We start from the raw sequence: 15,773 nt of genomic DNA, 5'->3' as shown, positions 1-15,773 counted from the left end.
AGTGGCGCGTGCCTTTAATCCCAGCACTCGGGGAGGCAAAGGTAGGAGGATTGCCATGAGTTCAAGGCCACCCTGAGATGACAGGGTTAATTCCAGGTCAGCCTGGACCAGAGTGAGACCCCACCTCGGAGGGAAAAAAAAAAAAAAAAAAACCCGAAAAACAAAAAACAAACAAACAAACAAACAACAACAACAAAAAAACCCTAATGTTTCCTACTTCCTTTGTGAAGGCCCTTGGCTTCCCACCAGGAATAGATGGTAAGATGGTACTGTAGAAGACTCCAGATACTTGGTCTACAAGGTCACTGAGAAATCCTGTTAGAGCTGAGCTGAAAACCTTCTCCATGTAGACCAGCTGACAAAAAGCTATGCTGCATCAAGTTCAATGGGAGAGAGAGAAATCACCAGTAGTGAAGATACTCAACCGTGAACACCGCAAGCCTTATATTTGGCCAGCTAGGCCAAATGAGCCAACAGGTGCAATGGTGGCACATTTGTCATGGCAGAAACCAACTGCCCTCTAATTGGACTGGAGACCTGCTCCATGGGAGGGAATACATCCCTGATACTGAAATTCTACAACAGGGGCCATCATGAGACCTAGGGTTATAACATCTGCTGGTGTCTGGCTACACTATGCTCACCAAGGGCCCAGGAAGCACTTCTCTTAATATTCATACCCTTATATTAGTGCTACTCTCACTTTGGGTTAGAGAAGCTTCTCTTTTCAGATGGCAGTGACCTTGGGATGACTCAAAAGGCACCATGGTGCTGAGAAGTGACAGAGGAGTGCTCAGCACTGCAGTATCTCTACCACACCTTCCAAGGCTCAGGGTCTAATGTGGAAGAGGTGGTGGAAAGAATGTAAGAGCCAAAGGAAGGGTAGGACTCCTTGCAATGTGCTCCTCCAGACGCAAAATGGCCTGGATATCCATGATCTCACATTGTCTGACACTAACTACACAAGACCATCATAATAGGAAGAAAAGATCGTGACATCAAAACAAAAGAGAGAATGACTGAGGAGGGGAGGGGATATGATGGAGTGGAGTTTCAAAGGGGAAAGTGAGGGGAGACAGGGAAAAATAAATACTTTTTAAAAGTATTTTATTTTTATTTCTTTATTTGACAGAGAAAGAGGGAGAGAGGGAGGGGGGAGAGAGAGAGAGAGAGAGAGAGAGAGATAATGGACATGCCAAGGCCTCCAGCCACTGCAAACAAACTCCAGATGCATGTGCCTGCCCCCTTGTGCATTTGGCTAATGTGGGTTCTGGGGAATCGAACTTGGGTCCTTTGGTTTTGCAGGCAAATGCCTTAACCGCAAAGCCATTCCTCCAGTCCTAAATAAATTTTTAAAAAGGAGAGAAGAGAATAAAATTAAAGAATTCTGAGCTTAAAACTAATGTATCCCACTCCTTTTGTGAAGGAATGATATTCAATATTAGCACAAACTCATTTTAAGAAAGACAATTAATTTTGCCTCCTCATATTGAAGAGTAAAATCTAAATGGGGAATGAGGATGTATTTTAGTTAGTAGAGTGCCTGCCTAGCATATGTGAAAGCCCTCACGCTTGAACCCCCAAACACTAACTACATACACCAGACATGGCGGCAAGCCCTCTAATTCCAGCAACTTAGTAGATAGAGGCAGGAGGATCAGAAGTTTAAGGCCATCCTTGGTTACATGGCAAATTCAAGGCCAGCCTAAAGTACGTAAGACTGACTCAAAAAAACAAACAAACAAAAAAAAAAAACCCAAAGCTGGGTGTGGTGGCGCACGCCTTTAATCCTAGCACTCAGGAGGCAGAGGTAGGCAGATCACCGTGAGTTCGAGGCCACCCTGAGACTCAATAGTGAATTCCAGGTCAGCCTGGACTAGTGTGAGACCCTACCTTGAAAAAACCAAAAGAAAAAAATTAAGATAGGGATGAACACAAAGACAGAATAGGATCATTCCAACAGAAGGGTATTCAAACCATAATCTCAAAAGAAAAAAACTGTCAGATTGGTGCACAATTCACTAACTGAAACAGTGCTCTGTTTTATAATACTGTTTTAAGATAACAAAAGATACAAAGGAAATAATATAAACTCAAATTAGAAAATGTCTAAATCACATTGACTACTTGTAATGATCCCTAAATAAATACAATTTTCTTCTTGAGAAAATTAAAGTCTTACTTAAAATCTTTGCAATCAGCATCCATTCCATTTGGCAAACCTCTGCCAGTTATTTTAGAATCATTATCATCTCCTTGTTTAAGATCTCTGTTTTGGTCCTCTTCAAATGGAGAAGCCTTGCCTTTTTGATCTCCTTTCTCGGGTCCATCTGTTTCAGCATCTCTAGTACCCTGAAGAAAAGGAATCTTGTTTTGCTCTTGAATATTTAATAGAAAACACACACACACAAAATAAATAAATAAATAACAGGTACTATTTACAGTGACCTAAACTACACTATAATGCATTTAAACAATGAAAGTAGTTTTAATTTCATCATCAACTCATTAGCAAAGGCCAAAACACTGAGAATAACTAATGACTTGTAAGGCAAGGGTTAAGGAAACTTAACTATCAACAATGCTGGAAAAGTAGTGACATCACAAGCCAAGTTCAATAGTTAATGCATAGTTAATTTTATTTAGTAACAGATCAAGTGCTATCAGGAATAAGATATTTCATTTTGTAAGTGTTTTAAAGAAAATGTGATGTGATTTTACTAACTCAGTTAAGAAAAAGTAATTCCAACTGTTCTGTAATTTCATGTATTTCAAAAAGTAGACAAGTAAAGAAAAAGTGCATATAGCTACAAAACTTTTTTCAGCTCAAAGAAGGGAACAATAAACTCTGCTAGGAGTGGTGGACATGCTTGTAAGCCCAGCACTTAAGAACAGGACAACTTCTATGAGTTCATTGCCATCCTGGGCTACATAAGTAACAGGCCAGCCAATGCTATACAGCAAGACCAGCATGACTCAGGGAAAAAAAACAAAAAAACAAAAAACCAGATGTGGTGGCAAATGCCTTTAATGTTGGCATTCAGCAGGCAGAGGTAGGAGTATCACTGTGAGTTTGAGGCCACCCTCACACTACCTGGTGAACTCAAAGTCAATATGGGTTAGAGTCAAACCCTACCTCAATGACACACACACACACACACACACACACACACACACACCCCACAAGAAAAATTACCACCAAATAAAAGAACAAAAATAAAGTATTAAATTGATATTTTTTCAAACTACTTACAAAAGTTCCCTTCCTAAATCGAGAATCCAATTTATCAGCAGGAGAAGAACTTAATACATATTCTACCATGCTCACACCAAGGCCTCCACTTTCTGAGCGCGGAGAAAGAATTGCATTTACTTCACTGTTTCCATGAAAACCCTGTCCAGATCTTCTCTGCACCATAATAGGCTGGGACATTGAATGATCTGTTTGGAAAAAGAATACAACCACGTTATTAGTACTGTTTTTTGGGGGGGAGGGGTTCAAGGTAAGGTCTCGCTCTAGCCCAGGCTGACCTGGAATTCACTATGGAATCTCAGGGTGGCCTCCAACTCACAGCGATCCTCCTACCTCTGCCTCCCGAGTGCTGGGATTAAAGGCGTGCACCACCATGCCTGGCTACAAGTTAATATATTAAGGTAAGAAAATCAGCACTCCCTTTTAGTATAATATTGTTATCATGCTCTTATAATATATTTTTTCTGTTGAGATTAACAACTGGGACATCTTTCTTAAAAATACAGGAGAGCCGGGTGTGGTGGCGCACACCTTTAATCCCAGCACTTGGGAGGCAGAGGTAGGAGGATCGCTGTGAGTTCAAGGCCACCCTGAGACTTCATAGTGAATTCCAGGTCAGCCTGGGCTAGAGTGAGACCCTACCTTGAAAAACCAAAAAAAAAAAAAATACAGGAGAGTCATTGGGTGCTCAGTAAAAGCTTATGCCAAGAGTCAAAATAAGCAGGAAAACTTAGTGCTGATGGCTGAATTGAATATTAAGCCTTTAGGAATAGAAACAAGTCCTAGTTCTTGAGCTCAGTTTTATATATATGACTCAGAACACAGTGCTATAAAACAATAACCAGAAATGAATTAAGTCTAGTAAAACCAGTTATATAAAAATCTATTCTTGGTGAAAAACCTAAGTATCAGGTAAAGATTGTTTCAAGGGCTGGGGAGATGGCTTAGTGGTTAAGGCACTTGCCTGGAAAACCTGGGATCCAAGTTCAATTCCTAGTACCCATGTAATCAAGCTATACAAAGTGGAGCACGCATCTTGAGTTTTTCTTGCAGTGACTAGAAGTCCCAGTGTGCCCATTCTCTCTCTCTCTAGTAAACTTTTTTTACAAAGACTGTACTTAATATTACATCTAGCGTAGTAAGCAAATGGAAGAAGAGTGAGAACACTTCAGCTACAGAAACCAACATGATCCAAGCTCTAATGTGCTACCTGCCTATCAAATATGTCACTTTAGTGGCAAAGAAGCAATGCATAAGCTTCCTGCAGCCATGAAATGTGTTTTACCTAAAAATGATAATTCCTTTGGGAAGCAAGAAATGTATTATTCATACTTATATATGTATGACATCAAATAAATGTTACTAAGACAAGATTCTGTTCACTTCTATTTTCTCATGATTTCTAGCAAAATTAGTACTCATCATTAAAATTTTATCTGTATACCTAAAGTTGGGCAAAGGAATACATAGGAACTGACTAAAATTATAATCCTGAAATTTTCTCTGCCATCCATCATGAATATTGCTATGATGTACACAAAATGGACAGCTTATGAAAACTTTAAAATGCTCCAGGAGGGCTGAAGAGATGGCTCAACGGATAAAGTCACTTGCTTGCAAAGAATGAATGATGATGGGGTTTAGGTTCAAATCCCCAGTACCCACGTAAAGCCAGATGCACAATGTGGCACATGTGCCTGGAGTTTGTTTGCAATGGCAAGAGACCCTGGCATGCCTATTCCCATTCTATCTTCTTGTAAAAAATAAATATTTTTAAGTGCTCCAGTAATTATCCTATTCAACGTTTAAAATACTTATTTGTAGGGTTGGAGAGATGGTTTAGCTATTTAAGATGTCTGCCTGCAAAGCCAAAGGATCTTGGTTTGATTCTCCAGGACCCACATAAGCCAGATGCACAAGGTAGCACATGCATCTGGAGTTCATCTGCAGTGGTTGGAGGCCCTGGTGCGCCCATTCTCTCTCTCTCTCTCTCTGCCACTTTCTCCATCAGATAAATAAAATATATTAAAAAAATATTTATTTGCAAGGAGAGAGAATGGAGATGGAGAGAGGGAATGGGTGCCCCAAGGCCACTAGGTACTGCAAATAAACTCCAGATGCATTCACCACTTTGTGCATCTATCTGGTTTTACATGGGTACTCAGGAACTGAACTTAAATCATTAGGCATTGCAGGCAAGCACCTTTAACTCCTGAGCCATCTCCCCAGCCCCCTATTTAACTTTTAAAATGTCCATCAATCAAGTTACCAAGCACACAGGCTTTTAGTTAAGGATGTACTATTTGTAGGGAACATGAATCCCAGCACAAATTAGTGAATGTTTTAAATTGTGCAACTAATCTTGAGCAACTAACCGTGGAGTAAGGTTCTTAGCATGTACATCCTTTCTAGTCTCCAAATCTCCTAATCATATTGGTCAAACTCCAAGAAAATTCCCAGTAATTAAGGGAAATAACCTAAATCAGCTGTTAATAAAATTTTCAATCCAATAAAATTTTCCACCACTTCTTAGCCTTTTGGGTTTTAGATTTTTGGCAATTTATGGTTTTTTTTCCTCGAGACAGGGTCTCACTCTAGCTCAGGCTGACCTGGGATTCACTATGGAGTCTCAGGGTGGCCTCTAACTCACGGCAATCCTCCTACCTCTACCTCCCAAGTGCTGGGATTAAAGGCATGCGCCACCACACCCAGCTTGGCAATTACTTTGTGACAAAAAAAAGTTTTAAACTTCAAAGAAGTTTTAAAGCTTTTAATATATAAATGAGTTGAAGAATTTATAAATACTACTTAAACTCTCAAAACATAAGGTTGGGCTGGAAAGATGGTTTAGCAGTTAAAGGTACATGCTTGCAAGCCTGAGGGCCTGGGTTCAATTTCCCAGTAACCAAGGTCATACCTATGAAGGGGTACTTGCAACTGGAGCTCATTTGCATAGGCAATAATCCCTGGGGGGATCCCACAAATATATGCAATTAAACAAACAAACAAATAAATAAATAAATAGATTCCTACAAATTATAGTCCGTCCTTACTTTTTCCTTACTACTTATGAAAATCAAACACTTATCTCTCACTTTCTTCAGAGAGGTAGAAAGAAGACAAAATGAGTGAGAATAAGCACACCAAGGCCTCTTGCCACTGAAAATGAACTCCAGATGCACGTGCCACTGTGCATCTGTCTTTATTTGGGTACTGGGGAACTGAACCCAGGTTGTCAGGCTTAGCAAGTAAGCAAGAACCTTTAACTGCTGAGCTATCTCTCCAGCCCTCCTACTTGTACTTTTTATTTATTTTAGTTTTTGGGTTTTTTGAGCTAGCAGCTCACTCTCAAACAGACAGTGATCCTCCTACCTCTGCCTCCTAAGTGCTGGGATTAAAGACGTGTGCCACCCATGCTCAGTATTGTACTTGTGTAATCAAAGAGAGAGAATCAGAAAAGGAGAGGGAATGGGCATGCTTAAGGCCTCCTGCTACTGCAAATGAACTCGAAATGCATGTGTCACTTTGTTCATCCAGCTTTACCGAGGACTTGAGCATGGGCTGTCAGGCTCTGCAAGCAACTGTAACCACTGAAGTTTCTTTCCAACCCCATGACTGCTCTCTTTCTAGGAAATCTGTATCACTAAGACAATTTACTATCTTTCTGAGAGTGGTTAATGTCTAGACTGAGGTATGGTTAATCAATCTCAAGACAAAATATTCATACTATTCAGTTAATGAGTCTTCTATCTTACAAGATTTTTATCAATGTTTATTCAGAATCTTATCAAATTAAAAATGTTTTTAAAACTCTTGTGATCAATACATTTAATCAATAAAATATTCTAATCAAATAAGGATACTACAAAGTAAGGGTTAATTACCATAAGAAATCTGAATTATAATGGTTTAGATATCCTGAGTAAAGATATCACAAATTTCCTCCCCAATTTTCCAAGGATATGCAAGGCTTAAAAAAATTTGAGTTTGTTCATAATTCTCACCCCAATAGCAGTAACTTACGAGAAGTTCCCCATGCAGTCTCTCTCCATTCATCATCCCCAAGAAATATGCCTTTTTGTCCATCTTTTGCTGAATCATCAGGTTCCCAAAACTTTTTCGTAGGCAAAAGCTATTTGGGAGGAAAAACATTTACTTTTAAAATGTTATCCTATTTACAAAGAATTAATATATAAGGAAATGCAAACATGTACATGTTAGTTTTTGATCCTAATAAAAATTCAAAACAATCTATTTTCTAATCTGCCTCATTAAATATCAAAGTAACTCTTTACTTATATACTCTATCTAATAACTTGAGACCTTTAACTTTTGTACTGTTTTTTCTACCACTTTTATTATGACTTTCTTTACATGTAATTTTCTTCAAAAAGCTTACTAAATTTATTGCTTGAGATAATAAAAATACCTAAGAATGATTAAAATTTTTCTTTCACTTCCAGTAGCTGCTTCTGAGCAACCTATGATAGAGATTACAGAACAGAAAATAACTCCTCACTTACTTCAGTTATTCAATGAAAGTGAAATTCCCAACTCTTACTAGCTCCTGAATATTACTTTGTCAATCCTAAACAGGAAGCTATGAACAAGAAAAGCCACACAAAGAGAAAAACAAAAATCTTATCAATATTTCTTAAATGATAATCTCAAGGCTCCTTTGCTCTATCTTATATGGTATATTCAAATTCTGTTGGTAGAGCCATTCATGCATTATCAAAACACACAAATGTATAAAAAGTTTCTATTTTTAATCAATTGTTACTCTATATCACAGACACTCAAAAGAGACTGAGTTATGTTTGTCTGAATAGATGAGTTTTCTTTGACATACGTTTTAAATAAGCATATTGTTAAGCCTACAGTTAAGATGTCCAACTGCTCAGCACTGTATATACTTTTATTACTATATTTATCACACTAAACTCCTATGTTTTTCCTTCTTTAAAGGCAGAGTGATCGCATCTTCAGAGAGTTCACATAGACTATAATAAAAGATAACTTAGTAATACCTCATTAATGATCTGAGAGATAATATAGCATTGGGAGGTAATGAAGGATGCATGAGGGTGATAGTAAAGCATGATCAAGATAAATCTTGAGAAACTGGAGTGTGCATATCCAGCAATGTATAAACTAGCCATCTAGAAAGAGCCAAAGTTACTTGTAAAGCTACCAGGTTACTTACAAGCCTTTAAAGACATGTTAAGGAAACTGAATGTTTTACTAAAGCAACAGGTTAGTTAGCAAGAGTGACAGTGTGTTTTAGAAAACAACTCAGGCTGTAGTAACATAAGGGAGAGGAGACCAGTTTAGGACTATCACAACAGAACCAAGATAACAGGGAATCAACAACACAGTAGCGGCAGAAAAAGACTGAGAAAATAAAATGGATTTGACAGACATTTCGAAGGGTCAAAAGAAGCTGACTAAAAATTGGTAGAAGATGTGGATATAATGCATGAAAACCTTATAACTTAAGAAATAGTAAATGACAGAGTTATTAACCAGAGGGTGGATAGGTGGAGGCAACTAGAAGCAGCAGGTTTTATTTTTTATTTTTTTGGTTTTCAACATAGAGTCTCCTGGAAATTTACTATATGGTCTCAGGGTGGACTTGATCTAACTCATGGTGATCCTCCTACCTTTGCCTCCTGAGTGCTGGGATTAAAGGCATGCACCACTAAGTCCAGCTTAGAAGAAGCAGTTTTGAAAGAAGGGGAGCATTCCTAATTTACCCATCTTTTACAAAATAGATAGAAGTTAAAAATACAATTTTCCCACTAAAAAAGTAGTTTTTGCAGGTTAGGATCTCTCTTATTTATAGATAACTTATTTTAACAATAATCTATTCTTACAAAGATCTCAGTAAATAAACTACAACAACCTCTATTATTTCAGTTTGAAAAAAATATGTCTATAAAAGATTCATGTAAATATTCAGGGCTAGAGAGATGGCTTAGCGGTTAAGCGCCTGCCTGTGAAGCCTAAGGATTCCCACTGGAGGCTCGATTCCCCAAGGACCCACGTTAGCCAGATGCACAAGGGGCACATGAGTCTGGAGTTCGTTTGCAGTGGCTGGAGGCCCTGGCACGCCCATTCTCTATCTGCCTCTTTCTCTCTGTTGCTCTCAAATAAATAAAAATAAACAAAATTTTTTTTTAAAGATTCATATAAATATTCAAGCAAAATATGAAGCTGACAGCACTATTAAACATATTTTATATATTTAAATAATCTAAAATAAAATGTTAATTAACAGAAGACACACTAACCACAGAGCACAGAAGTAACTTAGGTATTCATCTTCTGAGGTAGGAGAACCAACAGAACCTATGGTGAAGTTACTGCTATCTTCTGAGATAATATTCTGCATGTACCTTTATAAACTACTGGCTGTAAATTGCAAACTGTAGGACTGGGGATTAGCCTAATGGCAAAGCATTGCCTAGCAAGCATAAGGCAAGTTCCATACTACTACCATAAAAAAATGAAATACAAACTGCATAACTAGGGTAGAAAAATTCACATCAACCACCCAGATTTTTGACCTACTTTTTGCCAATCACTGCACTATAATAATATAAGCATTCATTTTGCAAGCACTTTCAAGTAAGAATATGCAGAGGACAACAACTTAAAGTTAACACTTCTACCAATGGCCTTCAAAAACATTCTAGAAACTACTTTCTTTGGCAATATGCCCAGTAATTCAAATATTTTCACTATCATGTGACTAAGAATAGGTTAAAATGAACTAACTAAAAGGAATGGCAACAACTGAGAAAACAAGATTACAACAAACGTTTTATAAGTGATGAATTGAAACAAAAGGAAGATTTGCCCCTGGAGACTCTTTTACTATATTAAAATAAAGACAATACAGAACAAGGTTAAGAAAAATAAGGAGCAGGAGAACATGGCTTAGCAGTTAAGGCATTTGCCTGCAAAGCCAAAGGATCCTAGTTAGATTCCCTAGGGCCCAGATGCACAAGGAGGCACATGTGTCTGGAGTTCGTTTGCAGTGGATGGAGGCTCTGGCGGGCCCATTCTCTCTCTTTCTGTCAAATAAATAAATAAAATATAAAAAAAAAAATAAGGTTAACACGGGGGCTGGAGAGATGGCTTGGCGGAGAAGGTGCTTGCCTGTGAAGCCAAAGATCCAAGACTTGATTCCCCAGTAACCACGTAGCCAGATGCACAAGGTGGCACGTGCATCTGGATTTCATTTACAGTGGCTAGAGGCCCTAGCTCACCCATTCTCACTTTCTCTCTCTCTGCCTCTATATATCTCTAATAAATAAAAAATAAATATTTTTTAAAGTATAAAAAAATAAGGTTAAGAATCTTTATGTATCTATAAAAATATTATTTAGTATCACTTCATACTAGTTCCCTAACCCATGTTCCATGGTCAGGACACTCAGTATTTCTTTGTCAACCTACCCTCCTATCTGTCTAACTCAGGTAAGATTAAGTGGATATGTGATACACTTTAAGTTTATATAGCTTGCCATCAAGTCTGAGAAATTTTTGAGAAAAGGCATGTTATAATTACCTCATACCAACAGATACATTAACTGAACAAGACAAATCAAGAATGTAAAGATACTCTATTTTAATGGAATTTCATAAAAGATTTTTAAAAAGATACTGAAAAAAAAAGTTATATAGACAATAGCATACCAACAACAATAATAACAAAACAACCACAAAGGAATTCCCTAAAGCCCTAGAATGATGGAGCTTTTCTATAAATAAAAGCTACTTGTTAACTTTTCAACTTAGTCCACTTTCCCCATTTTTCCTTTTCCTGATAGTCCTTGTTATCAACAAGAAAGCACTGAATGTAACCATTTCCAAAGAGAAGTATTATAAAGATAACAATAGAGTTCCTGTCACAGGCTGAGACGCAAATGAAATAAACTACTTCGCCTATCACCTAGCTTCTCAAAGTACAAATCCTCTAATAAAGATACAAGTTAACACACTGATCTGCAACATTTAACTAGCTGCTTTATTTCATTATTATCAAGATCTTGTATACAGCTGTTTCACCTTCCCTCTTTTTCCTTTCCTTCAATTTGAATACCCTAGGAAAATGATAAAACTCCTATTACTTAGGAAGGACAGTTACCTAATATACTCACTCTGCATAAATAAACAAGTAGAGGTTAAAATATCCAGTTACACACAGTTGTTAAAAGAGCACCAGAATTTCAACCCACATGTCTTCATTGGAAGCCTTTTCTTTTTCTATTTAACTACTGCAGATTGTTCTTTTCAAGCCTAGCTAATCAGTAAATTTTCCCATATTCGAGTAGCACTAGGTAAAATAAAAAATAGGAAATTTAAGTGATTGATACTCTTCCACCACAGAACACAAAACTTTTAAGATAGAATTTTCTATTGAAATAGTGACTATAATTAGCTATTGAAATACTATCTTAAATATATTGTTTCCATTCCAACTATCCCTAACAGCTCAAAGTCTGAGTACTTATTGAGTCTTATTCCTGTTTTATAAGAAATCAGTCTTACTCAATGGTATCATAAGTGAGATTTCTGAGAAAACAGAAGCCACCTTACTCCCTCCAGTATTTTTCCACTTAAGCACACTACATGAGATCTTGAAATAGAAATTTTTTAATGTTTTTTCTGAAATATGATTGCATCAGGAAAGAACACTATCATAAGCTATGAAACAATTCCCAAAGATAAAATGTATTAACTCACATTTAAAGTTAAATTATATGTATGTATATACATATAATAACAAGTGTCTCCTCTATGGCTAAGACATGTTCTTTGTAAGCCACATGACATAATACAAATCAGTACGTCTTTGGGGAAAAAGTTAAGTTTATGAGCAGATGGATATAGATTGATTTTTTTTATAGAGGAACAACCAAAGAGACTGGCCTTCTGATGATGGTCCAATAACACATCAAGAACTACAAAGCAGCCTGTTTGAAATGAGTCCTATATGTAAGTGTAATCCTTCTTCATACATTACAGAGATTACAACACTTAAGACAGAGTAAGCAAAAGTTATTGTAAAAAGTCAAGAATAGGGCAAGCCATTAAAAAAGTATTTTACAGTACAAAAACAAAAAAGAACAAGCAATTTTAGAAAACTCAAGAGCCAGAAATTGAAGGCTGCCTTAATTTATTCCAACGAATGAATTCTGGGATAAAACATAAAACACCTCACCTGTCAGGAAAGGAGGAGAAGACTGGTGAGAGAGAGACAGGCAAAGAAGGAAATCCCAGAAGGTTCCCTGCTGCCTGTGAGATGAGGAAAGATAGAAAGGCTTGTGGGAGAGAACCCAGAGACAGAAATTTGAGTAGGTTTCTTAGCCATCTTTTAGAGGTAACAATATTAATTGGCAAACTATTAAAAAATATTTTTACTGGATGAAGGTCACAAACTGATTGCAGCTACCCAATACGTAGCAAACAGTCTAAGCCCTAAGTTTGGCACATCTGACATGTCTATTAAGAAAACCTTGATTTAAGCTTATTTCATTTAATGTACTATTCAATCCATCTCTTCTCATAAAACCCAGAAAAGTAACTTAACCACTTCTTTTAAACATGACAATTTTGTAATGCAAAGGTATGTTCAGATTTATCCAATATTTTTAAATGGAAAAAAGGCTATCTGTAAATAAACACATGATACACAAGCTAAGTAAGGATAGTCTAGAAATAATGTGGGAGTCTGACTTTTTTCTTTTCCTTTGTGTGTATGTGGTATGAATCCATGCATGTGTTCATATGGATCACTCTCTTCTTACTTACTGAGGGAGGGTCTTTTACTTGAGCCTAAAGCACACCAGATTTTGAGAGTCTAGTTAGGCAGCTTGCCCAGGGGATTCCTTGTCTCTGCCTCCCAAGTGGTATGATTACCAGCAGCTACCACACCCAGCTGGGGATCTGAACCCTTGTCCTTATATGTGCATGACAAGCACTTTATCCCGTCATTCCCCACAACCCTGACTCACTTTTCAAAGAATAAAGTTCAAGTCTGTCATAGAAGGCAAAAACACTTCAAATTTTGTTATTTTATCTACAGACAGGATCTCGCTAATATAGTCTAGGTTGTCCTTGAACTAATTATCTTCCTGCCTCAGCTACCCATGAGCTGAGTTTACAAGCATGCACCAGGCCTGACTCCTCAACCTGCTTTTATGATAAGCTATTCTTTCTTAAAACCAAAGAAAACAAATGGCAGGGAAAGACTTTCAACTGCCTCTTTTTAGTCTACCATAATGTAAATAATGCCCAAGTTGCCATGGCACTACAATGAAGTTATAGGTTTTTTTTTTTTTTAAACAAAAGAATTACTCCTTCTCTCAAATTTTCTTAGGGTCCAGATTTTACTTTATGCACTAGACTAACAAGTTTATTTTGGTAATACTTAAGCTTAAGCACCTTAACTCACCCTTAAATCAGTCCTCTGAAAATGACAAACTCTTTGGAAAACGCTGTTCTGAAGAAAGGGAGGGTTAGCTAGCTGCAGGGTGCCCTCTTGTGGCCCAAAGGAGTGACTGGACTCTGCATCTGAAGAGCACAGCATTGGATGGAGTGAGTCTCATGAAGGTCTCTAATCTACCAAAGTAAAATAATCTCCAGGAGCAAGCAATTAATCACACATCTTAGGTCTGTTTATCATTATTTTGTATTATCAAAGTCCACACTTTATGTGTAGCACAGAACATAGCAAAGATATGATCACAAGAGTTTTCATAATCAAAGTTGTCTAAAATTCATTAGGAATATGGAAAACCAAGTATTTTAGATGCCTTAAAATATGTAATGGTAAGGTTAAATTGGGTGACTCCAAGAAAATCATAGAAAAAATAAAATCCACTCAAATATATGGGACACCTAGTATGCTAAGCATTCAAAGCTAGCCATTTATAGGAGACAAATATAAAACAAAAGTGTAACCAGTAATATGATAAAAGTACTTATAAGAATTAAAGGAGAAGTCAGATGAGGAAGTAATTAATTCTACTGCAGATAGCAATGGGACAACAGAGTGAGTGTTTCCAATAGCCTTGTAGAGGATTAGAAGTTTATTAAGCAAACAGTTTTGGGTGAAAGATTTTTGGGAGAGAGAATAGTGAACAATCAAGTATAGCTAAAGCAAACAGCATACATATATAAAATGGCAGAACAAAGAGGTTTTCTTTTGAGCAAAGCTAATAACATATGATTCATTGTTGACAAGTAAGACATTATTTAATCAAGTCAATCAATTCTCCCAGACACAGAAAAGCACACTAAAAATTACTTACCACTATTAAAAAAAAAAAAAAAACTGAAAATCAAAACTATGTAAGTATAAAATTTCAAATTATATAGTTTGGAAACTATGACTACTATTTTCAAGATTTACAGTCAAAGAATTAAAGTGAAGTATAAATATTTAGTATTGATGAGTATTTACCTCTCCCATTCCCCGAGATTCTAATGCAAGAGCTTGAAAATCATGATTCATTTCATCCACAGATTAAACCTGTTGAATAACAAAAATGAAAATTAGCACTTTTTAGTATTTATTATATCATATTGCTATTAATACTAGCATGTCTTGAGACAGACAAGAACAGATTTTTCTACAAAGCCACATTTTCCCCAAAGAGTACATGAATGAAATCTCCATTAAAACTTGTGGGAAGGGCTGGAGAGATGGCTTAGCGGTTAAGCGCTTGCCTGTGAAGCCTAAGGACCCTGGTTCGAGGCTCGGTTCCCCAGGTCCCACGTTAGCCAGATGCACAAGGGGGCGCACGCGTCTGGAGTTTGTTTGCAGAGGCTGGAAGCCCTGGCGCGCCCATTCTCTCTCTCTCCCTCTATCTGTCTTTCTCTCTGTGCCTGTCGCTCTCAAATAAATAAATAAATAACAATAAAAAAAAACTTGTGGGAAAACATGGGGTCAAGAGTCCTTGAATTATTTTATTCTGTGTTAAGAGTCGACTATAAGTTCCTGAGCAAAAAGAAAAAAATAAAGAACAAAAAAAGTGAGCTCAAATACTAACATAGTTAACTTTTCACTGCGTATTACAAAATTGTTTTGAATTGCTTAATGCTTCTGTTAAAATTTGTGGGTGGTATTTATGTATATGTGTGTACATGTACATATGGAGATGAGGTTGACATCAGGTGTCTTCCTCAATTGCTCCCTTTTCTTTTGCATGTATGCATGCACAGAGGTCAGAGAATGTCAGGTTGTCTTTCTCTATTCACGTTTCTTTGAGATGAGATGGGGGTCTATCATTGAAACTGTAGTTACTGGCTGTTTCCAGCCAGACTGAATGACCAGTAAGCTGTAACATTTCTCTGTTATCTTCTTCTCATAGGACTGGAGTTACAGACAGCAGCCAGCTATTTATGTCAGTGCTGGGATTGAACTGAGGGTGAACCTGGATCTCTTAGATCCTACTTAGGTGGCAAGCACTCTTATTCACTGAGCCGACCCTTTAGTTCCTGTCTC

General features: G+C 37.2%; 1 protein-coding gene across 12 annotated transcripts in view; it reads right to left on the bottom strand.

Moving 5' to 3' along the window:
• Positions 1-15,773, bottom strand: part of Pum2 (pumilio RNA binding family member 2) — a 117,432-nt gene that overhangs the window by 77,670 nt on the left and 23,989 nt on the right. For 10 of the 12 annotated variants that reach the window (XM_045148839.1, XM_045148837.1, XM_045148841.1 and 7 more), the window contains exons 2-5: positions 14,730-14,798; positions 7,277-7,385; positions 3,254-3,441; positions 2,183-2,352 (exon numbers count right to left, since the gene is read on the bottom strand). In XM_045148839.1, the coding sequence (XP_045004774.1) occupies positions 2,183-2,352; positions 3,254-3,441; positions 7,277-7,385; positions 14,730-14,780 (518 nt within the window). In that variant the 5' untranslated portion in view covers positions 14,781-14,798. Of the gene's footprint in view, positions 1-2,182; positions 2,353-3,253; positions 3,442-7,276; positions 7,386-12,485; positions 12,560-13,718; positions 13,838-14,729; positions 14,799-15,773 lie in introns of all 12 variants that reach the window. The other 2 variants (XM_045148845.1, XM_045148844.1) reach the window with 2 other exon arrangements.

The sequence above is a fragment of the Jaculus jaculus genome, chromosome 5, assembly GCF_020740685.1.
Source record: "Jaculus jaculus isolate mJacJac1 chromosome 5, mJacJac1.mat.Y.cur, whole genome shotgun sequence".
Taxonomy (NCBI): domain Eukaryota; kingdom Metazoa; phylum Chordata; class Mammalia; order Rodentia; family Dipodidae; genus Jaculus; species Jaculus jaculus.
Note: the sequence above shows the minus strand (reverse complement) of the source record. Positions and strands in the feature narration are given on the sequence as shown.